This window comes from Solanum dulcamara, chromosome 8, assembly GCF_947179165.1.
Source record: "Solanum dulcamara chromosome 8, daSolDulc1.2, whole genome shotgun sequence".
NCBI lineage: Eukaryota > Viridiplantae > Streptophyta > Magnoliopsida > Solanales > Solanaceae > Solanum > Solanum dulcamara.
In genome coordinates this window covers 75,716,439-75,740,396 of record NC_077244.1, presented here as the reverse complement: position 1 = coordinate 75,740,396, position 23,958 = coordinate 75,716,439, and the positions used below count along the sequence as shown (strand labels likewise).

The window sequence follows — 23,958 nt, the reverse complement described above, 5'->3', positions numbered from 1 at the left end:
AATTTGTAGATAAGGACTCTAACTAAAACTATTTTGAATTCAAAAAAATTACTAATGTTTTTTTAGTTATTAAATTTTAACTTCACACATCTATTAAGAAAATAATAATTAATATAATAAATTTATTATTTTATTTATATTAATTGATAGAATTTTAAATATATTTACTCAATATATTTTTAAAAAATATTAACTCAGTGTTAATAAATTGAGAGTATAATAAAAATAAAAAATTGTCTTTTCTTGATTTGTCAAAATTGACAAGTAAGAAGAGAAATCAAATTAAAAAATATTTGACAAGTAAATAAAAACGGAGGAAGTATATTACTAGTAAATACATATAATAATTACTGATTTACACGCATAATTGAACCTAATTAAGTATGTTAAACATTAATTAGAGTCAAGTCCATTTATTTTTCTAAAATATATTTCGTAAGACAATTTTTAATTTCCCACCGAAAACACACGTAATATTTGACGTAATTTGATTTAAAATTTTGGAACAAGAATTTTCCTCTAGAAATAATGAATTGTTTTTGCATATTCAAACAAATGTTTCTTATAACAACTTGGCCCTCATGTGGATTAGGAGACAAAATATGTATAACTTTTGATTGAACGACAAACTCGCAAAATAAGTCATAGTTTTGGAAAGACAATGTTGTTGTTTGTGAGGTGAATTTGATGAAACAAAATTAAAGCATAACATGACTACATGAGGGGTTTTGATCATTCAACGTGTTTGTAGGATCTCATTAAAAACCTCCCAAAAAATAAATTTAAATCTTGGGATGATCAAAATTGTTGCCTTGAATCATGGTCTTCTGTTCCCAATCCATTGACCCAAGTTTGCCCCTAATATTAGCTATTTATTTTAAAGAAATAATCATACATAGTTCTACTCTACGAAATAAGAGTAAGATCTAAGTATATTTTAACCTTTTCATATTTCATTTATAAAATTAAACTAACTATATTGTTGTTGTTGTAATCATACAAGTAGCCTTTTTATGAATTAACTTAGGGCATGTTTGATTTAGCTTAAAATAGTAGCTTTTAAAAGTCAAACTTCACTAACTTTCAAGTTAAAAAATGAAAAGTAGGTATCCCTACTTTTAACTTTTTTTTAAAGTTGTTTTTAAAATATCCAAACACTCTTAAGGGCTGAAAATTACTTAAAATTTGATTTGACCAAACTTTTAAGCTAATTCAAACACCCTCTTAGTAAGTCCTATTAGTAGTTCTGTTATAAAATATTAGTCACTTTTTGATTCTTGAAGTTAATTGGACTAATTTTTTGTATCTAAATTTAATTGAATTGATTCAATATTTTTAAAATTAAAGTTTTAAATATTTAAAAACTATACAAAAAATACTATAAATTACAACTCTTATATATCAATAATAATAATAATAATAATCAAAATTCAAACGATTTAACTATCAAGAAAAAAAATGTGATAAATATTTTGGAACGAAGAGAATAGTTATAATCATTTTTCAGTTAGTCTGCTGATGTATTTGTTTACAATGTTTATTTATTTGGGGAAAGGACGTTGTTTCATTTCTATAAAACAAGTGGCTCCTATGCTGAGTCGACAACATCATGTTCAAGCTTATGGCATTCAAATTATTAGACCAATAAATGATGCATTAGTTCATAAACTTAATTATTAAGACTGCACGAGGAGCTATATTTTCAGAGGATAAATTAATAGAGTACTAACAAGCTATTTATGGGTTATTAGCCAAATTTTCTCTAATGGCGCTCTCAAATCAGCTTTTATTTTTGCATTTAATTCATCTTTGTGAGTCATGGCAAGGAATTAGTATTAATGTATAAAGTTAGGTTACATATAATAAATTTGATATGCGTTTGATCTTTTTCAAATGAAGTATAGCGATAGCGTAGTGAGCAAAATATTTTTTTTTGCTTAACTACTAACCTATTTAATTGGTTGGCGATGCTTTGTTTCCCCAACCCTCACGTGTGCACCTTCAATCGTCATTATTAAGGTTGCTTGCTAAATATATAAAGTACTTGAACTGATGCGACGAAACCAAAGCCTGTCCCCACCTTTCTGTTGTTTCTTCATCGGGATCTGTTTCATTTTCAATAATATCCGCATAACTATCGTTAAGCCATCTGTTTTTTTAATGAAACGGAGAGACAAAGAGCTGAATTTCAAACAGAACATATGGAAGTACTCTCAACAAAAACGGAAAATACAGAATCCTAGTGTCTCTATTCTAATTTAAACTTCGTAAGCAGAAGTAGTCAATAGTATTGATATGGAAGAAATACATATAACAGTTCACACATGAAGAAAGTTGTCTTTTAGATAAAAAAAATACCACCACTAACATGTGGTTACAGCTTAGCAAAATGTGGTAAACAGAACCTCCACATTATTTTCAACATTAAGACAACTGAAACATCCTCAAAACATATCCATGTTCCTCCTAGTAGTGTCCTTTCAAACTACATAAAGCAGTCTATGATTTTTTAGGAACAACCAGAGGTAGATACATACTTATTTCACGTAGATAATAAAAGCTAATTTTGTGCGAAAATGCTAAGGAATCCATCCTGCCTGGTTTGAAGAATCTAGACAACGTTGAGGATTGGCAGGTCAGTGAGCCATTTCCTGAAATACAAGAGATTTTAAGCATTAATCACCAATGTGCCGATTCCTAAAGGCAATTATTCTCGAAATTATCTACAAACCTTTCATACAAAGACAACAGTTGCAAAAGGAAGTATTCAATTACTAACAGTTACCTTGTAGCACTGTTGCCAGATTTCTTCAGAATTGTCAGTCTTTTTGCAGTCTTGATGAAGTCACTGCATTAGAAATCGGAGGAGAACATTGATAAGAACTTTTTACTAGAAAAATATCTTGACATGAATGAATTCAAGAATAGGAAGTACTGGAAGTAATAAATGCACCTGAATGGTTCATCTCCAATTTGTCTAGATGCACCTGTTGCATCTAGATAGAGCACACGGGTCACCATATCTAATCTTTCCATCCCAAACATGTCTGCAAGTCTATTATACAGCTCTGCATATGATCCTAGAGCTGAGAGATCAAGAGTACGTCCTACGTCCTCTGAATCTAGGAATACTTTGCAGTGATCAGTACTCACGCCAAGTTCAGCCACGTGATAACCTTGATTCCAAAGAAATGTAGCGCTTGATAGACTTTCTGAAAGACACTCCCAGCCCCGAGAAATTCTTTTAATTTTCAATTGTGCCCCACCAGAGTCTCTTTCTGTTTGGACTTGTGGACGAGCATAAGTAGAGAGGATACTTGACATTTGCTGCTCAGTGAGAATTGGTTGGCCAAAGAGTGAAAACCGAGGTGTGTTCACATTATCAGCTTCTTCCAACATCTGACTAGAGGTAGCCATGGTAAGCAAGCAAGATATATTTTCATTGCTCTCTTTTTGGACCTTACTTATGCTATTAGGAATTTCAGAATCAGTATCAACTGGTTGGGAAGCGGGTGGTGGTAGCACACCCAACTGTAACTTTTTGCTAAGGTGGAGATCCGATAAAGGTACTCCAAATTGAGCATGCCTGGCTCCCTGTATGCCTGCAGTAATGTTGTCAGATGGATAACAAAAAGGACTGCTAGACCTGAGGGGGTTGCCCGAAAATGAAGGTAATGGAAATTGGCGGTCAAGTGCAAACTCTTGTGGCAAACACAACTTTTTCCTTGGTGGTGAGAAGTTTGACAAGTTAATGACGGGCATATTAGAGACCAATTCAACAAGCCATGGGTTTACATATTTTACATTCTGCAGCAAATCTGGTTCATCCCATGTCACCTGCAGTATATCACAGGGAGAAGTTTATAAACCAAACTACGACGACACTGAACTGGATTTAGCATTTCAAAGTTTGATTACATCACAGTAGCAAAAACAGTCTATGCAATTACAAAAATAATTTGGCACATCTAAAATTGTTCCAATAGAATATGATAAGCATAGAAGTAAATTCTCACACCTAGCAGGGAACATTAATAATACTGATCAGTCCCCACTTTAATAGTACTGCACATCATAAAGATCAATATTAGTATTGGTTTCACAACCATTATTCGCATATCCCATTGCTAAATAGGAAACAAATTAAAAGCAAATGAATGTGAGTAACACAATATGTCTATCTATACTAAGTTGAAAGGCAACATAGTATGAAAAAAAGGATTTGATCCCCTTAACCCTACCCTATATAAATCAGTTTGTTTGCTTTTTTGGAATACATCATTGATGAAAGTAAATATTTAATACATGCACACAAGAGCGAGAGACTTGAAAAATAGACCATCGTATTTTCCTCTCACTTATTGTTTACCAAGTATCTAAGCTAACAGAATACGCAAAAGAAATGGTACTACTGATTACTCAGTCATTATTGCCTGCTTAAAGTGTTAAAATCACAAGGAAAGCAACCAACAGGTAATACCTTGCAGCACTTGATCTTGGAGGAAGTCCAAGCTGGAACATACTTACCCATACTTGGTGTTTACACTAAACTATGTTAAGTACCATAGAGGGTTAAATTCACACATTGGGCAGGATTAAGTGACAAATATATGCATTTATTGGTAAACACCAGATGCAAGTTAGTTCTTTTATGTTCAAGTGGTATTTTAACAAGATTCATGAATCGACAATCATATTAGCCAAGTGCATATGAAGTTCAAGCTCAATTATCAAACTCAAATAGAGGGTTCTTTTTTCTTAATCAAACAAGTTAGAAGCAGAAACAGAATCAGTTGGGACGAGTACGTGAAAAGCAAAATTAAAAATAGGCTAAAACAATAGTGAAGGATATCCACTAGCTACTAGTCAACTATCAGCAAGAGAGACTGTGGCCAATCATATCAGAATACTGGCAAATTGACATTGATAAGCAGGTATACATTGGTACATACAGGAAACCGAAGTAGTTGCATTACCTGAAGAAGCCGCCATGATGAATGAGGCCAGCGGATGGGGTCAGCAACCTGAACCGAGGATATACTTCCCATGAACCAACTGATCCGAGAAGAATCCTGGGTTTCAAAAGCCATTTTGAACCTCATCCCTAAGCACCATTGAATGCTCATTGCAGCACGTACAGAAGATGCCCTAACACAAAACTCTGGAGTGTTTGCACGAGGGTAGTAAACAATTTCAAAAGGCTGTCCACTAGCAGCGAGATATGAGGCCTTAACAACTTCATCAGGACTCACTTTTCCCTTATCTCTAAATCTCCCACCAGAAGAATTCAGCTTTCCATTACTACAACTTCTAATCATACTGTTCTCGTCTTCCTTCAAAAATCCACCATACCTACCAGCAGTTGAGTTCCATCCTGATTGGGTTTCCGATCCCCGCTTTACCCTGCGAATTCCAACACAAAGTTCACCATTTTCTGCCTTGAGAAACACAACAGAGTCCCCTGCAACCAGCTTCTTCTTATTGACAAATGTACTCCAACCACTTGTCAACAAATGCCTCCTTGGCGTGCCCCTATAAATGTGCCTAAAATTCCAGGTTACACCGTGAACATCCTTCGCCTTCACAGTTTGGACAGGCGGATCAGCTGTGAGATCCAACTTGGGAAAGATTGTCTCTGCACAATACCTGGGAGCTGAAAAACCACCCCCATTATTTGCATCTGATTGAGTCAATGTCTTAGCAAAGGAAGTAGGCTTTTCAGTTGTTTCAACCAATACAGTGTCATCTTGAGAGTCATGCTCCCCCGGAATAAGCCTAATTTTGGCATAAATCTCATCAGTTTCAGGGTCAGCTAAGAACTTTACAGCATCAACCCTACATAGAATCATCGCAGGAATTCTCGGCAGTAGAGTGAAATCAACATCTGTACATGTATGCTCAGCATGGCCTTGTGGGAAATAGAAGACCTTAGAGTTCACCGGAGGAATTTGCACCATGCTTCCAGCACAGGCATGCCAAAGATGAGAGTCCAAACACTTGTCTTCCACTCCCTCCATTGTACAACTGAACAAATTTTGCAATACCAAACAAATTATATCAGGAACAAATTCAAGCAAAATAAGATAAATTACACAAACAGTAGTGCAACAATTACCTTTCAATCAAATCACAATACCAAAAACAAATAGCTTAAAGGAGTCCTACATGATTATGATTTCAGAAATAAACTCCTTACTTAAACGCATTTTTTATGATATCACTATACCGGCGCCGTCGAAGTAGCTCTCCGGATCTGAAAAAGAAATGGGAGAAAGGGGAAGACAACAGACACAAACTCAACTGTTAAACATGTATCGTATTAAGGGCAGGAGATATTTGACACTGCGAGATAATGGGTAACCTCTTTTTTACCGCACACAAGTTACAACAGTAAGATTTATTTATCATAGTAAAAATAAATAAACTATGGAAATGTCAACGGATTTTTTTTCTTCTTCTAGAACGTAGGATATATTATCTAAGAATAATTAGGATTGATTAATTAAATATATTGAGAAACATGTCGAGCCAAAAGTAAAAAGTATTAGTGAACTACAAAAGTATAAAAATATATGATCACACAAAACATTGATACATTGGGAATTGAAATTTTTAGTTTTTTAACCTGGCTAATAGATTTACCAAATCAAATCAAGCTTTTCTTAACTTATTAATTTAAATTGGCTTCTTTTTAAGATGAAGGAATAGTTAAAGCCCCTTGGAAGGATATTTTTGTAATTAAATTTAAGATGTAATTGTTGTAATTACGTAATTTTGGACTGTTTATATGATAAGTAATTACTTGGTCAACGTAAAAATAGATGTAATTGAGGGAAGAAATTTTACCATAGCTATACTCTCAAAGGAGGAGATAATTACATGTTATACTTACTACTAAATGATTTTTCATTTTTTCTTTTCTTTATATTTTAAAAATCTATTATAAAATTTACATTCTACCTCTTCCGGTTTAAATATGTAAATAAGATAATTTGAAGATATTGACACTAAGAATTGATTTACTAGAATCACCAGGGGCAACTCAAGCATATTAGTGACTTAAAGTGAAAATCAAATAGAAGTCTTAAACTTTAAAAAATAAATTAATATATTTTTCTTATGAAATTTATTCTTCTACCTCTTTGAGATGCAAAATTGATATATATCATTTTTTAAAAAATAGTCTCAATATTTTTTCTAAAAAAATCTATAACTTATTATTGCTAAAATAAAATAAAATGAAGCCTCTCAAATTTGAATGCCTAAAACGCTTGCCTTTTTTCTAAGGCTATCAAGCCACCGCGGGAACCACCACAAAAAGAAATACTGCAGTAGTTCCAAGAAAACAAGATGAAATACCTAAAAATATATTAATCTAGTTTAGATTTTACATGAGAGAACTACAGCTAACAGGTTTTGACTAATTATGTTAACCTAGAACTTCCTACATCCCATTTTTGTACATCAAACATTTAACCTGACTTGACACAATACCATAGAAATAAAACAATGAAGTAAATTAAGCACCTAACTAAAACTAGTCATCTCTTTAACAATATGTATCAAACAAATAGCTAACAAAGTTTTGGCTGTCACATTGAGGAGACTCCTCAACTGTTTTTCTTCTCATCTCTATGACTTTCCTATGAGAGTTTGAGTGCAAAGATGGAATAAATGTGGGACTAGCAGCAGGTCGGTACTCTGGGAGTAGGCGTCCAGAACGATAACGAACTCCACAGGCATTGCATAGGGTATTTGGACCCAATGGTCCTTCCCTCCATTGTGGTGTCTTTGTTACTTCACAATGTGTGCACCTTTTAAATAAATTAGACGCCATGGCACCTGATAATTTTCTCTTCTTTTCCCTTCCCCTTTTGGATGAAGAAGTTGTACAAGCCATGGGAGACATCAAAAGCCATGGATTCAAAGTTGACGATCGTGCACGCTTGGAGCGGCGGCCTTTAGATCGAAATTTGAAGGATATTGCACTACTTCCATCAGAATAGGAGTCGATGTTCTCGAGGACAGAAATTGGACTTCGTGTCTGGAATACAACATTCTCTTGGGACTCCGAAAATTCTTTCTGATAAGATAACATCGAGTTAGAATTCTACCACTTTTTATGATTACATTCATTAGCATGAGCCTAGATGACGATACTGAAGCGTCCGTTAAGCGAAACAAAGAGCTCAATATGTTTTGAACCCCGCTTTAAGACTTTTGAAAGCACGTTTTTGACAACACTAGTTCAACAATTACATAATATTAGGAGGTTCAAGAAGAGTTTCATGATTATTAGCTCGGGATATTTGAAGCCAATTTTGTTACTTCAAACCTAGAGAGACACTATTCATCGAGTCACACAAAGACCAGCAAAAAGAGAAGAAAAGGAAAGAGAATTAGTCACCAATGACCAATAGGTACATGTATTAATCTACTTACAATAAAAAACAGGCGATGGCTATCATACAATATTTTATGACATCATTCAACAAGATATATTGAACTCCACATTAAGAATCTCTCTGTGTAGGAAACATTATATGGGGCTTTAGTAGTCATATATGTGCAAGTAAACCCAAGTAAGTCCACATTCTGTGGGGCTTTAGTAGTCATATGTGCAAGTAAACCCAAGTAAGTCCACATCATGCAGAGGTAAACATTTTTCATATTTGGTTGATCTGGAAAAAATTTCTCTACAAAAAGAAGTTTCTTAAAAATGACGAAAATAGGAAAAAATAAGTTCCAAAAATGTCTTTTCCCCAGTATCCAAAAGTAAAGTCAATAGAGCATCCAAAAGGGATTTTCATATGCAAATACAACTCATTCAGTGTGGTCTCAAAGTTTTCATCAACTCATTCAGTATGGTCTCAAAGTATATATACCCCCACCCAACCAATGTCCCCAATCCCTACCATTAAATATCCCACCCTCACCACCCCTCTTTCACCCCTATAGTGTTTTGTTAGCTTACATATTAATGTTGTTAAGATAAAATTTTCCATAGAAAATATTTTCCTTCCTACCAAACATGACTTATAATTTTCTACATTTACAGAACAAAATAAACTCAATTACTTCCTCCCCCCCCCCCCCCCACAATCCACATCGTTTTTGAAAAGAATAAATATAAGCGAGTTAAAACTCACAGGAGCATTGGTCATACGATCATCCAAACAGCTAGCCAAAGGTAAAGTCACATCCAAAGGAATTGGCCCAAATAAGTGACCGTATACACTAGCATCCCAATCTTCACCGAGTCCGTCTTCCAAACTTTCCATATAAAGATCCAAACCTTCACCGAGTCTGTCGGCTTCCAAACTTTCCATAGAAAAATCCAAACCATTCAGTATGGTCTCAAATTCTTCATCAACAATAGGCCCCATTGGAATCCCATTCAAACCATTTTGTTGAATCATATTAATCTTCTGAGTTATATATAGAAAAAACAAACAAGGATTAGAACTATATATGCGATTACAAAAAGTATGTGCAAGTGCAACCAATGGAAATTATTGCAAACAAGAATGTGTCGTTAAACAAGGATACTTTATACACATGTATAATCCATGTCTCTAATATCTCACCTTTTATCAATCAATCAATCACTGCTTAAATATATGATGGCTAAGTTCAAATTAAAGAAAAAGGAAAAAGTAGTGGTATGTATTCAAATATTACACGCGTGTGCAAAACCTAGTAGGTAAGTTAGAAAGGCAATAGTTCCTTAATCCTACCAAAAATAGGAGTCTATTTAGATTCTAAGTATCAAGGTATCTTCTCAATTCTCATTTATCCTCAAAGCTACTAGTAATAAATAGGCGCAAGTAAAATACTTAAAACTCATTATATTATATTGTTATTAATAGTAATAAATAAAATTCTAATTTGGCATCCCGCAAAGATACGGCTTGCCAGAAAACACAGGAAGAGCAATCATAAGACCTAAGAAAGGAAAACCTCTAAAAATATCTTTTTACTCTTTTCCGGAATTGAATTTTAAAAAATTCCGAAATTGAATTATAAAATTTGAATTTTTTCACTCGAAATCACTTACAAAAATTCAATAGGAACCAATTTATATTCATGGTCGAATACCAGACCAATTCCCAAATATCATTTTTCAATTTAAAAACAAAAACTACTTTTTCCCGAAATCCCCACATTCCTACTCCTAATCTGTAATTCTCTCAGCAGAGAGTAAAAGAAAAGCAGGTGAACAAATTAGGCAAAAGAATAAATTTACTAAAAATGAACACACCATTAAAAAATTGGAAGCTGAATCGGTTGCATGTCCAAAAATGTCCGCCTTGAGGATTCCATTGCTGATTGCACTGCACTTTCTGGAGGTTTTGCAGAAAAAAGGATAATGTGTGAGGAGGATTTTGAGAAATAATATATAGTATGGAGATAGAAAACGTTACTGTTTGAGGGGGAGCATGTGAATGTTTTCGATCAGTGTGGGCCCTACAATCGGTGCTTAAAATATTTTCTAAAATTTTGTATCCAATGGTATGAACCACTTCTTACAAGTTTTATACGCTAAATAAATGAAAACATGTACTAAATACTAACTTTACAAAATTATAAAAATCCGTACTCTCTCGTATTTTCGAATACATAATTTTATGCGACGCAATGTATCGAAACGTTGAGGGGTGTATCCAAAACTAAAATGCAATGTATTCGGATTCTATCAAATTTAAGGGATTTTTGTAATTTGAAAAAGAGTAGAGATAAGATGTAATTGACTTTTAACACTAGGGAATTTGTGTAAAATTCTCAACCATGTTGTTCGGGCTAGTTTGTATATAGTATATAATTAAATAACTAAAAACTTCATTAGATTAGTCTTATCTAATCAAATTATCTTAAAGTTAAGACACAAATTAATTTATATTTGAATTTTACATGAAAACGTTGCAATAACAAAATCAAATTAAAAAAAATAAGAGAGCTTAGTGTAATACCTCAAACCAAACACAACAGAAGATTAACTAACATTAACAATAAAGGGTAGAACACTAAGAATTCAGAATATTAAACTACTATCAGATGTAAAACTGGAAAAAAACATATTCTCACAATGGAGTTTACTGAAAGTTAGAAACAGAAATATTGTGCAAATTATACAGCTGAGACCAATACAGCAGACTGCTGGCATGACATTTGATTAAATCAAAGAATAGTCACTTCGTAAAGATTTTGCACTTCTATATATACAAGATCATGGTTTCACTTGAACAGCTTTAGAGATGTCCAGATGGTTAAGACGACAGGTTCCAAGAAGATATTCGGGAAGTTCATCCGGGGTGTTCCCCTGTAAAGAAAGATATTTGTGTAAGCCATATCAAATGGTTGATATACGTTCCAAGAAGACACTCTATATGCTTTGTCATACTCATTGAAATTCGATGCAATTGTCAATATTGGCACTTACCACAATTTAAGCCATTTATGCTTTAAATGGAGAAGGGGACATGAATGTTTACCTGGACAAGAAACGCCATCTCAATGACAAGATTGTTCAGATATCCAACAACAAGGCTTACAACGCCCCTTGCCACAGTAGAAGAACCAACATTGATATCAAGCTGAAAGATCAGAAAACTTTTTTAGGTTCACTATGAGAAAAAAAAAATTACGGCGTAAAAAGATATTTCACTATGGAGGGTTGAATGTCAATGCAAGCAGTATTAAGTTCACTTGTTATTCTAGAGATAGTTAAATTTTGACCGACGGCTTTGCAGAAATAACCTGTCAACATATAAAAGTGATACTCAAAATTGCCACATGAATCCATCACCAATTGAAAGCCCTTCCCGTCCCTGGTAATTTTCTACCCAACAGTTACGAGGAAGATGAAAAGATACAGAGTACCCGAAAAGTTCTGATTTCTAGATTCCTGAGAAGTTTCAAATCTTAAGGAGGGTTAAATGGGTCGTCAGATGTCCTACACTGGTTGGGGGAATGTGTTGTTTCACTTGTATGATTTTGATACACTTCATGAGCTAACTTTTAAGGTTAATTAGGCCTAAAGTTCATTTTCTTAACATGGTATCAATCCCCGATCTATCCATCTCTTGATTTCATCAAGGAGTGCGGATGTGATAGATTATTTGATCTATGTAGAGAGAATAGGTTTTGTATCTTTATATGGTTATGAGCAGTCCTTACCTCATGAACTACTTTTTGAGATTGGAATAACCCAAATTCCATTTTCTTAACATGGGTTATAGCACCGTTTTCTTCAAATTTTTTATGGCTTCTTAAAGTTTTCTTCAAGTTCTTTGATCACATTCTTCCCACGTTTGCACTAAAGCGCCTCAAAACCTAGATTTTCTAATGGAAACAATTAAATAACAGTATTGTCAAAGACTCATTTAGTGCACAACTTAAACCTTGAAGCTCAGTACTTGAAGCCAAGTTGTGTGTTTCAACTCACTTGGATGGAACTTTAGCAGGCACTAAGATGCCTAAACATGCACCTCATCCTCATAAGATCCGTCTTTAGACAACATTACTAGACAATAAATATAGGTGGCAAATTTATACATTAAATGTTAAAAAATGTTATAGAAGAACTAAGTGCTCAAGGATAGGAAATTAAAATTATGTAAGAAAACTAGCTGAAAAAACATAAAATCTTTTCATCTAAATAAAAAAAAATTAAATGATTTTAAAACTTGATTGACATGATTTTTACTTCGTATGATTTCATTATAACTATAGTTAATTCTTTTGTACAAATATTTATTATTTGTACTTGTAGTTAAAACCCACATTTAATTCCGTTCTGCACGTGAAGCACAAAAGACTATGTCAAAAAGCAACAAGTACAGATCTGAAAAATGATTCTTTTCAAGCCTTTCCTTTTTTACTTACTGGCTCTATCTTAGCCAATTGAGAAAAACTTTATGCAAGCTTTTATGAGTTCAAGAGGAAAGCATTCCGTGGCAAAAATTTAACAGTATTCTACTTTGCCAAGAAAAGATATAGAACTTCTGCGGTAGTGGAAGTAATTCATTCCCAAAGATATTAAAAATGGGCATATTTAACTGCACCAACTATTAGTAGCTAACATGCAAACAAAATTAAAGCATCATTTCCTGTAGAAAATTCTCTTGAAATTACCTCCAAGTAGTTCTTTCCCCGAAAATAATTAATTTCAAGCGCTAGACCTACAAGGCATGCTTTCTTTCCAACACTCTGCTTGACTATCCATGGTCCCTGACATGTAAATAGGAATAAACCACAACCCCTGATCTTTTTAAAGGGATAAAATTGTCAAGTACTCTGTGCAATGCTGATTAAAGCACATTGTCTAACCCAAAAAGCAAGAAAGAAAGCACAGAAGCATTACAATAAACAAGGACTCTTGGATGACATGAATTTTGGGAAAATAATTTATGCATGTAGTATCCATCTCTTTGAATTTCTCCATGATCATCAATATAATTTCTTTGGTCATTGCAAAATTTGACCACTGAGAAGTAAAAAGGATCATTGTTTCGGAATAGAGAAAGTAACTTGGGGTGGAGGTGGGGGTTTGCTTAAAGATTTATAAGTTATATTTACCAAAGAAGGGTTCAGTTTTCCTTTTAAGATGTGAGAGCAACTTGTTTCTGTGCAGTAGTTATCTGCAAGCTCAAAGATTAAACTACAAAAGTGCTACCACCAACCATTGCCAAAAGAATGGATCAGTGCAAATGCCACAAGACTGCTGGCATGCCATAGCTTTTTGCTAACTCATTAAGCAACTTAAATAAAAATAATTATTATTAAACCTTGTAAAAAAGTGATTATGTTCAATCTCAATGATCAGAATACAAACCTTGGATATATATGGTATGAGCTTGAACCTCGAGTTTCTATAAGCATCATCCCCTTTGACAAAACTCTCCAGTAAGGGTGCATTTTCTATGGGAGTGTCCATCATATAATAGAGAGCAAGAGTGTATGTTGTTGAACCTGGTACCTGAATGTAAGGCAAGTTCAGCTAAATGAACTCTCTGGAATTCCGAAGGAAAGTAGAACAGGTATATAAAGGAAGCAAGAGAATATACCTGTATATTCACAATGAAGAAAAATTCTGGACCACCCTTAGCTGCATATTTCTGCAGATAAAAGTTGGTAAGCAGCAGGTTTATAAACTTCATGTGTATGTTATGTTCATTTTCTTCACACAGAATAAGAGAAGTAACCTGAACAATGCCCCCAGGGCGACCACCAAGATCATCTTCTCGCTTATCAGACTTCAGCCAATCTGCAGCAACCATTTGCATCAACGTACCTTTTGCCTTTATCTGTAACAGAGCCGCACAACCAGTAAATGACATAAAGTTAGGACAACACACATAAATGTGCAATACAATTTTGGACAAAACAAATTTTGACATGAGTAGGGCAAGAACCCAGAATATCTCATGCACGCTAGCATAGCAGACAACTAGCCAAGAAGCCTGCAGATTTTTTGAAGTTGAGTTTCCATGCCGGTATGCCATTTTAGACATCTTTTATTGACAGGAATCACAAACAATGGAGTCTTGTTTAATGTAATTTAACTAACACTCTGTGTGGGACAGCAAGATGTGGCTTTTGCCGAGTGATGATCAGTAGGTAAGGTTCAAAAATTAATCAGACAGCAGGAACATCAAACCACAGATATCAATTTAATAAAGGGAAGCATTTCCAGTTACCAAGGTCAAATGAGTCAGAGATGGACCACACAAAAATTGAATCAGAACATGCTTATGGGAAAAATAAGACAGCTATAACTCAATGAACTATGAAGTCCCACCTTCTTACGATCTTCTAGATAAGTCTCTCCCCGAATAAGAAAAGTTGACGGATCTGTTTGGGCCCAACTGCAAGGCAAATTACAAGTTGGATCTTTTGGAAGAGTGGACCCATACTGGCACAACAATGCATCTTCCTTTGCCTTTTCATGCAGATCTACATAACCCCGCTTGTGAACTGAAGTGGGAAAGGAATATCAATCCTCAGAACTTCAACATTTCCATTAATTGAGTTTTTTGAAATAGCAATATAGAGCAAACTCACCAGCAAGATCATGCAACTTTTTCACAAAACCAGCAGCAGATGATAATCTGGCATGCCGTGCGTCCTAAAACAAGAAAAAATAACATAAAGAAAGAGAAAGCCGTAAGGAAATCCCAGAGGAAAGAAACATATTGGAAAAGTACTGATCTACATTCTGTAACAAGATGATAGGTCTAGGCAAGAGGGGATAAGGTCCAAAATAGACTGCTACATTAGGGTTTAATGAAGGGAATCAGGAACTACTCGAGAGAAATGAAGCTTTTCTTTGGGGGTGGGGATAAGAAAATGAACTTCAATGTATTAACATTGTCGACGTCCTAAGACGTGGAAGTCGTAAGAGACTGCATATTTATTGGATTCAAGTGTATATGCTTTAAAACCAGATAAAGGACATAAACTAGACCACAAAAAAAAAAAAAACATAGAGTGCCATTCAAGTAGAAGTTGGTTGAAAAAAAGTTTCACATCTTTCATTACTAGTAGCAAAAGATAGACATGCTTATATATGAAAGTCATGCCTCATGTAGCCTTCTGCAATTCTGAAAAGCTACCTGCTCATAGAATAGCTCCTAAAGATTATGGTTTAAACAGGTAATACCTGAGAGTACATCTCCGGGCCAAAATCAGAAGGCCAGCCATTTTCCGATTGGTCATAATCAAGTGGTTCAGAGACATCAAAAAACTCATCCGATGCATCATTTAACCCCATCAAACTTGCATGTTCAGAAGGTGATTTAGCGACTTCTTCCATATCTTCCATATTCTTTCCATTTTCCCCACTGGTTTGTTTTTGAACCTTAACTTCTTCAATTTGGTGCACTCTTTTGTCTCTCACATGCTCCTCCAAAAAATATGAGGACGAGCAATCTCCTAATTTTGCTATAAAAAGCTCTCTCAAAGCTGTAAATGCAGCGGTAAATCACAAGTTGAGCCCCCACGAGCAGTCATAATGTGCAGACATGAATAAAAGTAACTAATATGAAACTAGATCTCACAGTAAAAACACACCAGCGAGTCTCCCTAGCATGTGGCTTGTTATATATCTGGCTGAAGATGTTTGTAACTTAGACTTCCAGAATCTCCAATCAATAGCAAGCATATGCTTGACTACTGACTGCCTCTTTTGATTCACAGGTGATATTACATATCCTCCACCTGCAATGATTAGCAAAGTATATCTATAATGTGCAGTACAAAGGGTAGTCTTGTGCAAGAAACATGTGCAGTAGAAGCATATGACTGATGCTATGTAACAATAAAATTATCAACGATGCATGATTTGGAGAAATTAGGCATCCCTGCACTAAGAGAATTTATCAATGTTAGCTCTTCCATGTAAAATTTCACATCCATAACAGCTAGAGTGACAAAATGAACTTTATACTCGCTCTACATTGTAGGCATACATTACTTTTAAGGAAGGCACGAACATAGCCCTTCTGACATGGACACTTCTGATGAAGCACAGAATGGTATAGAATAACTGCAAGAGTAAACAGATAGGTCATGCTCAGACCGAGCAGTTTTGAAAAGCAGCCAAAACCAATTGACAAAAATTGGTACCATATGTTCCGTCATCCTCCCTTCTCCAATAGCGCCGCAAAAGAAGATCTCTTTTTTTCATACTCCTGCACCAACTTATGTCAACCATAAACCCTAACAAAGTACAGACAGTTTGGAAAGTGAATATCATGCATGTGCCTAACCAAGGTAGCCAATCCCGACGTAGAAGCTTATGAACAATATCTGTGTGACCATCAAGGTGTTCAATGACACTACCCTTGTAGTGACAGAAATCCCATCTGCAGAGTAAAAAGCATAATACTATAAGGATACAATAAGTATATTACAGAGATCCCATCTGCAGAGTAAAATACATAATACTTTTGAGAATACAATATATTCTTATTTCCAGTCTCCGATAGAGGAAGGCAATGAAAGCAGCACTTAGATCAATTTTACAATAGCCATCTACTTAACATCTAAGCAGCTATATACCAACATGGACTCAACTACAGGTGTCTAAATATTAGGTATGAGCACATATGTTTTTTCTCTAACTTTAGTGCATTTTAAAGAATCATATGAAGCATCCATGCCCATCTCGCACATTTTTCATCGGTAAGTCAAAGTAAATCAAGGATACATGAAACATAAGCTATTGGATGAAGAAGTAGCACAGCTCTAAATTTTCAGGTGCTGGTGAAGAGACATCATAGAACTGAGCAGAAATTCCATTAAGCTCGGCTTGCTACACAATATTTCATTGATGCTTCAAATACACTCTCCAAGATCACAGCATTTCTCTGTTCCTTAGTTCTTGAAAGAATATGTCTAGTACAAAAGATTATTGAAATGACAAATGCTTAACTGTATCATGGTTAACATGTTTGTTTAACTAAGAATAAAGGGCTCTGAGAGCATTATAGCAGATGCTAAATTAATGCAAGGAAGCAAATTGCTTCAGCTCAGGTATTCAGCAATTATGGAGTTTAAATTGGAGCAGAATTTGGAAGATTTACAAATCATATCCAGCAGTGATTTCCACCGTAGGTAAACTAAAACCCTTTTTCCAATACTTCTACGACTCTAGCTTTCTGTCTAAAAGGGAATAGATTCGAAATGTTTAAATAAAAGGATTGCAACTTCCAGACTCTCATTACTACCCTTATTTTAACTTCTACACAACTAATGCAAATAATTACTTTAACCCACCTTTTCTACGTAACTTCCTGCTTCTCATGTTTAGCCTTCAAAAATATAGTATATAATGGTCATCCATGATTATATTCTAAGGCCTTCAACTTTCAATAACTACGCATGAGCAAATTCATTCTTAAATTTTTCACAAACATTATCCACTAGTTTTTAGTCTTACAGTTGGGGCAAGTAGCTTTTACATCACCTAACTGATACTGAATGAACTTTGATAACTCACCTGTAAATATTTATTTATAAGTACTCAACTAAAACCATTTTGGTTGTACTCAGCTTTCTATTTTTTCGAAGCAAGATAAGTCAACTCTTGATTAAGTAGGATTCACAAAACTCACAATTCAATTCTCCATTGAATCTTGATAAAACAACTGCAGGAAAGAAGACTTTCTTAGTGCTGAAAATGGGTTATTTCCTAGAAAGGCATATGTTTTCTGGTGCTTATATTATCCAAGTCTTAGTTATATTTTAAAAGCAAAGAGATACTAATTTTAGTAGCAATGAAGTATCTGCAGTAGAAGCTTGTATGAAGACTTTTTATTAAAGACTTCGCAACTCACTCCGATCTTGAAGGACCAAGTGACATGAGTGTTTGAAAAATGGCCTCTGAAGTTCCATCAACTACACCAACAGCCATTATTGCAGGGTGATCATCCCACTGCACAGCATGGTACAAGTTCAGTAACATGAGCTTGTAGATTTACTGCCTTAGGGACTGACAGTATTAGGTTACCTTCCCATGAGATTCCCTATCCTTAGCTTCCTTAAATAGCCGAAGACCTGCATACCAAGTGATTTAAGGACAATTGGCAAAAAAGAACAACAAAAGGAGAGGAAGCGACCATTTGGCAATGAAAGACAGAGAAATGATCTTAAAACAATTCCCAAGATAAAGCCAACCATGTCTCCATCCCCACAAGAGAACTAATAAGGAATTAAAAGAACCTCTGAGAAAATGACTCAGAAACATTGTAAAAGAAATTCTTAATGGATCCTCAAGGAAGAAAAAAATATCATAAGAGCAAAAATCCTACATGGAATTTCAGCTTCTCAAACGTAATAATCATTAGAACCTACCATTCTGACAACCAAATATTGTCCAGGACGAGGGTGCAACAACATCAGATGTCGTAGCATCTGCCACTGAGGATGGAGAGAAAGTCCAATCAATGGATTTCAGACGATGAGATTTGTTGGAACAATTAAACCTGTGTGGCAAAAAGGAAAAAAAGAAGAAGGAGAAATTAGCAAGAGACAAGCAACAGATGCTTGTACAAAGAATAAATATCTCCAAGATCCTTAGCAAAGTAAAATATTGATATACCAAATCAAAATACCTCAAAGACTGTGATTCACGCCTTGGACAAACAGAAGTTCTTTTATTCATGTCTGCCTGCAATTATTCATTATCATCAGTTGCCAACAAAGGGAAACTTTGATGGCCCATATTGACTGGTTTATACCTTTAAAGCTGCTTCCTGCAGGGCCTGGATCCATCTTGCTGCTTCCTCGGGACTGTTTGCTCCTAACTATTGTTTGTAAATTTTCTTTAGACATTCGTTGGTCTCAAAAATAAAAATCTGAAACAGGGGAAAGACAATTTCCGCACCTTCAACTGATCATTATGATTTGAGGCATTGTATAGAGTGAATATGAACACAACCTGGGAGAATGCAGAAGTAACAAAATCAGAAAGTCTCAGTAGAGAAGTTGATGCATTTAATGATCAAAACCCAGTCAGAACAAATAGTCTCTGCCATGTTTTGGAACTGGGATAAGGATCATACTTTTCTTTGAATGCTCTCTCTCCCATTGTCTGTCACCCTAATGCAGGAATCAATAACAGCACTTCTAACAGGATCCTACAAAAAAACAAATCAACATGACATATTGCAGTGAGTCCTGATAACATGGCGAATGAATAATTTCAAGAAGGCACTAAGTATGGGATGAAGCATCTCTGGCGCTAATATGGTTATATGGAGAGGGAGAGATATAAGAAAACTTTTGACAGCTTGGAAACCACTATCTTATACCAGGACTTTTTCCGACTCTCAATGAAGTTATACACAATTCAAAATATATAGGAAGTATTTGAAAAAATTATGGTCAAAGAAAATATCCCGACTATCCAAAATAGTAACTAATAAACAAATAGAAACGAGGGAATACTATTGAAAAGAAAATCACCCACTTTCCTAACTCAAAAAAATCAAACTTCCTTTATTTCAATTTGTTTGTCTTACTTTCTTTTTTAGTCAGTTTCAAAAAAAATGTCTCTTCCTTTTCTGGCAACTCCTTAAGTCCAACTTTACATATGGCAGGTTTAAGACCACAAGATCAACGAACATTTTGGTACATTCTACGACCTACGTATCTTTAGTTAAAGACCACAAGATTCATAAGTCTTATAAACTTCGTGCTAAGTAAGAACGAGACAAACAAATTGAAACATATGGAGTACAAGTGTTAGCATGGAGCTCGGGGCTACATGCATCTACAATGTATGTGTGTGTGTGTGTTAGTATTAATTCCAAGTTCATTGACACAGAATTGGGTGCAGCATTACTTGCCTCTGATCAAATTAAAAATAATATAGCACACTGGCAAAATCAAATTACAAGTTGGCAAGAACTTCTTATCAATTAAACTTAAGCCATTCATATCATATGCTAAACCTGTAAAGCAAATAACAAGGCCTTCACAAAATAACTATTTAAAACACACAATGGGATTTAACCCAAATTGTGATTTCAATTAGCATACAGAGAAAGAGAGGGAGAGAATGATAAACCTCATTGTTTGTAACTGGGTTTGATTTATAGCTCTTGAGAAGAAGATCGTGAAGAACAAAGTAGCGTTTCCTCGAGTACTGAAGCCCAAACCGATTAGACCGAATAAGATATAACCACCCTTCCATTCTACAAGAATCGTTCTGGGAAACCCCCATTTCAAAATTTATCCAACACCCATTACTCAGAATTACTCATGGATAACACTTCCACTTCAATTTTCCAACAAATTCTTCAAAGTTCAAACAACACTCACACACCCATATACAAGAATTTATTGTTTGTATCCCTAAATTCCGGTCCACTGAAGATTTTCTCTATCAAAAGAAAACTTAAAAATGGGAATCAGAGATTCAATGCAGTAGTCTTTATGTCTTCTATGATCATTGCTTTGCCGGTGCCGGTATGGGCTCTCTCTTTCTCTCTATTTTCTCTGAAACTATAAACTTCTTTCGTGTGAAAAAAGTTAATAAAAGCTACTGAATTTGCGCGTAAGAGAGACAAAAGTTCGGAAGCGGAAATTATTTGAAAAAGTGATATGACTGTTTTGCCCTTTTGTTTTTATATAAAATTTGAGATCAAAATCCATATCCATTTGTGTTTCATTAAAAAGATTATCAGGATAAATATTATACCATAATCATGTGATTATTTACTTCATATAGAAGGTGGAATTGATGATCTATATCTACGACTTGAGCTAAACTTTGTAGTAACTCAAGTAAAGTTACATTTTTATTTTTGGCATACACGGTATTGTTTATGTTGATAAAATAATTCACACAAATGAAAGATATTGAAAGAAGAAGTGGAATGGGAATAAAATGGGTTAGACACTGAGGTGTCATGTCACATGGCGTTCACTTCAGCTTAGACAATTCAAACAAAAAAAAATGTTATATATGAACCATTTAGATAATAACATATGCATATTTATTTATTTTTATAATAAAAGATAAAATTGATCATTTTTACATAGTAAAAAAACAAGTTTAACAACAATAACATATTTTGTGAAATTCCACTAAATGAAATCTAGAAAAAATAAAGTGTACAAGTGGGATCTAGAAAAAATAAAGTGTACCTCAGGAAGTTTAAAATTTACCCCCAATATTTAAATGGAAATGCAAAATAAAGAAAAAGAAAATCACATTAAGGACTTATACGTAATTTGTCTGGTTGAATCAGTTCAACTCATTTTTTTATTTTTTTTATTTTTTTTAAAAAAATGAGGACATTAATGAGGAGTTATATACGTAAAATATCTAAAACTCCTCTCTTTTTTTCGGTCATGAAAATATCTCAAACTCACAATTTGTTTAGGTGGTAGGCTCTTTCATCTTCCTCTTTAGTTATTTGGAGTTTTGGAATAATTATCAAAGTCACAAGCGTAAATATTACGACCCAACCTTTATTGTGGTTATTGAGTTCACTTTCAATAACAATTCTCTCTTTAAATATTAATAAAGATAAAAATTAGGAGAGAAAATTATAAGGTAGGAAATCAAATCTCAACAACAACTAAAAATTTCAAGTATCCAATAACAATTCCCCTTGTTGTTACTTATTGTTTTTTTGTATAGGCGAATTTAAATTTTTTAGACAAGTAATTGCAATATAAAATTTATTCTGAATTACATGTAGATGTTTATGTTGTTGTTGGATGTGCAAACAAATTATCTATTGATATTCTTAATGGTACGAGGTATTTTAAAATAAAAATTAAAAAGCGTGCAGACTTGTGTCAAAGTGACAATATACCAAAAGTGATAGATATAAGATTTAATCAAGCTTTATGTTCAATATTTAATGTGCAAGATAGTCAAATACTACAAAACGCATTTTAAACGTGTAGTCAAAAAGAGAGGTGCAATACGCGAATTTTATGCGAATTTTATGCGTTTCTAGTTTCCTATAAATAGAGGGTCTCTTTCCCTCATTTAGATCATCCCACATCCAAAAGAGTAAGAACACAAAGAGAGTTACACACCAAGATAAATATTGTAATCTTGAGTGTCCTCTTTAGTAAGTTGTTCATTTTACAAGAGAGAAGTGTTACATGTTGTTTTCTCCTTGTATTTGAGAGCAGTGTACTCCCATATTATCATAGTAAGATCCTTCTACCCCGTGATTTTTCCCCTCTATCTGTTTGAAGGGTTTCCACGTAAAATTCTCGTGTCCAATTTATTTTCATTATTTATTATCATATCAAACTTTAGTTGTAGTGCTTCATCCCCCAACAGTGGTATCAGAGCCCACGGTTATTTTGTCTGTTTTATGCGAAGGTACTATCTGTGAATAGTAAATTTTTATGAATAGTAAAATTCGGTGACAGTACAGTTTGTCACGATTATTCGCAAAAATATCAGAAATAATCTAGAAGGGTGTGAAGCAAAAAACAATGTCGAGTATAACAAAGTTTGACGTTGAGAAATTCAATGGGACTAAATTCTCATTGTGAAAAATGAAAATAAGAGCGATATTGAGAAAAAATAATTGCTTAGCTGCAATTGAAGACATGCCCATAGACTTTACTGATGACAGCAAGTGGAACGACATAGACAACAACGCAGTTGCTGAATTACATTTGGCACTAGCTGATCAAGTGTTGTCTAGTGTGGTTGAAAAACGGACGGGGAAGGAAATATGGGATACTATTACGGAATTGTACGAGGCCAAGTCTTTGCATAATAAAATCTTCTTAAAAAGAAGATTGTATACTCTTCGAATGACAGAGTCCATGTCGGTTACTGAACACATCAATACTTTGAATACTCTATTTTTGCAACTTATAATAATGGATTGCAAAATAGAGGGGACTGAACGTGCGGAACTTCTACTTCAAAATTTGCCCGACTCATATGATCAACTTATCATCAACCTGACAAACAATACGGATAGTTTAGTTTTCAATAAAATTGCAGCCGCTGTCTTAGAAGAAGAAAATCGGCACAAAAATAAGGAAGACAAACAAGAAAGTTTGCAGCAAGCTGAAGCTTTGATGATTGTGAGAGGAAGATCAACGAAACGGTGTCCCCAGTGCGAGTCACAATCATGGTAGATCTCAATCAAGAATTAAGAAGAATATCAAGTGTTACAACTGTGGCAAAAAAAGACACTTCAAGAAAGATTGTCGGTTCAAGAAGAAGAGTGAACACCCTGAGTCATCAAATGCTCAAGGGAATATTGCAAGTACCTTGGATGATGGCGATATTTTATGTAGTGAAGCAATATCAAATAATAAAGACAGAAAATATTTCAGTGATGTCTGGATCATGGATACAGGAGCAACATGACACATGACTTCCCGGAAAGAATGGTTCAATCAATATAATCCTATCTTAGGAGGGTATGTGTTCATGAGAGACGATCATGCTTTGGATGTTAT

At 34.4% G+C, this 23,958-nt stretch overlaps 3 protein-coding genes across 6 annotated transcripts; all 3 read right to left on the bottom strand.

Annotated features, from left to right (window-relative positions):
* Positions 1 to 2,268: 2,268 nt before the first annotated feature.
* On the bottom strand, positions 2,269 to 6,300 carry LOC129901011 (auxin response factor 18-like). The gene is made up of 5 exons (XM_055976116.1): positions 6,116 to 6,300; positions 4,977 to 6,024; positions 2,954 to 3,837; positions 2,786 to 2,848; positions 2,269 to 2,651 (listed from the first exon to the last, which is right to left on the bottom strand). Exons 2-5 carry the CDS (start codon positions 6,015 to 6,017, stop codon positions 2,612 to 2,614), a joined length of 2,028 nt encoding a protein of 675 aa, XP_055832091.1. The 5' UTR covers positions 6,018 to 6,024; positions 6,116 to 6,300; the 3' UTR covers positions 2,269 to 2,611.
* Positions 6,301 to 7,375: 1,075 nt separating this feature from the next.
* On the bottom strand, positions 7,376 to 10,348 carry LOC129900875 (GATA transcription factor 11-like). The gene is made up of 3 exons (XM_055975950.1): positions 10,262 to 10,348; positions 9,150 to 9,428; positions 7,376 to 8,083 (listed from the first exon to the last, which is right to left on the bottom strand). Exons 1-3 carry the CDS (start codon positions 10,262 to 10,264, stop codon positions 7,550 to 7,552), a joined length of 816 nt encoding a protein of 271 aa, XP_055831925.1. The 5' UTR covers positions 10,265 to 10,348; the 3' UTR covers positions 7,376 to 7,549.
* Positions 10,349 to 10,983: 635 nt separating this feature from the next.
* LOC129900874 (protein ENHANCED DISEASE RESISTANCE 2-like) lies at positions 10,984 to 20,998 on the bottom strand. Of its 4 annotated transcripts, XM_055975946.1 has the most exons (21): positions 20,573 to 20,998; positions 19,566 to 19,640; positions 19,388 to 19,441; positions 19,242 to 19,307; positions 19,116 to 19,171; positions 18,856 to 18,986; positions 18,512 to 18,558; positions 18,339 to 18,436; positions 16,770 to 16,865; positions 16,627 to 16,691; positions 16,475 to 16,546; positions 16,072 to 16,218; positions 15,662 to 15,963; positions 15,064 to 15,127; positions 14,801 to 14,976; positions 14,205 to 14,306; positions 14,067 to 14,117; positions 13,835 to 13,978; positions 13,135 to 13,230; positions 11,493 to 11,594; positions 10,984 to 11,320 (listed from the first exon to the last, which is right to left on the bottom strand). In XM_055975946.1, the coding sequence occupies exons 1-21, from the start codon at positions 20,726 to 20,728 to the stop codon at positions 11,228 to 11,230; spliced, it is 2,193 nt and encodes a 730-aa protein (XP_055831921.1). In that variant the 5' UTR covers positions 20,729 to 20,998; the 3' UTR covers positions 10,984 to 11,227. The 4 variants fall into 4 exon arrangements, 3 of the variants coding, with proteins under 3 accessions (XP_055831921.1, XP_055831922.1, XP_055831924.1); XM_055975947.1 differs by lacking the exon at positions 13,135 to 13,230; XR_008769716.1 differs by lacking the exon at positions 13,135 to 13,230 and having other exon boundaries at positions 11,234 to 11,320; positions 13,835 to 13,887.
* Between the last annotated feature and the right edge of the window lie 2,960 nt (positions 20,999 to 23,958).

What these genes read in the sequence shown, in the direction of transcription:
- LOC129900875 (XM_055975950.1), bottom strand. An exon ending in ATCGTATGACCAATGCTCCT is followed by an intron (nt 8,084 to 9,149) that starts GTGAGTTTTAAC and finishes TTATCTTATCAG; the next exon opens with AAAGAATTTTCGGAGTCCCA.
- LOC129901011 (XM_055976116.1), bottom strand. Translation starts at nt 6,017, where the DNA reads ATGGAGGGAGTGGAAGACAAGTGTTTGGACTCTCATCTTTGGCATGCC. An exon ending in ATTGGAGATGAACCATTCAG is followed by an intron (nt 2,849 to 2,953) that starts GTGCATTTATTA and finishes TTTCTAATGCAG; the next exon opens with TGACTTCATCAAGACTGCAA. An exon ending in TCTGGCAACAGTGCTACAAG is followed by an intron (nt 2,652 to 2,785) that starts GTAACTGTTAGT and finishes CTTGTATTTCAG; the next exon opens with GAAATGGCTCACTGACCTGC.
- LOC129900874 (XM_055975946.1), bottom strand. Translation starts at nt 20,728, where the DNA reads ATGGGGGTTTCCCAGAACGATTCTTGTAGAATGGAAGGGTGGTTATAT. An exon ending in ATCTAGAAGATCGTAAGAAG is followed by an intron (nt 14,307 to 14,800) that starts GTGGGACTTCAT and finishes GCTCTGTTACAG; the next exon opens with ATAAAGGCAAAAGGTACGTT. An exon ending in TCTTCATTGTGAATATACAG is followed by an intron (nt 13,979 to 14,066) that starts GTATATTCTCTT and finishes CCTTACATTCAG; the next exon opens with GTACCAGGTTCAACAACATA.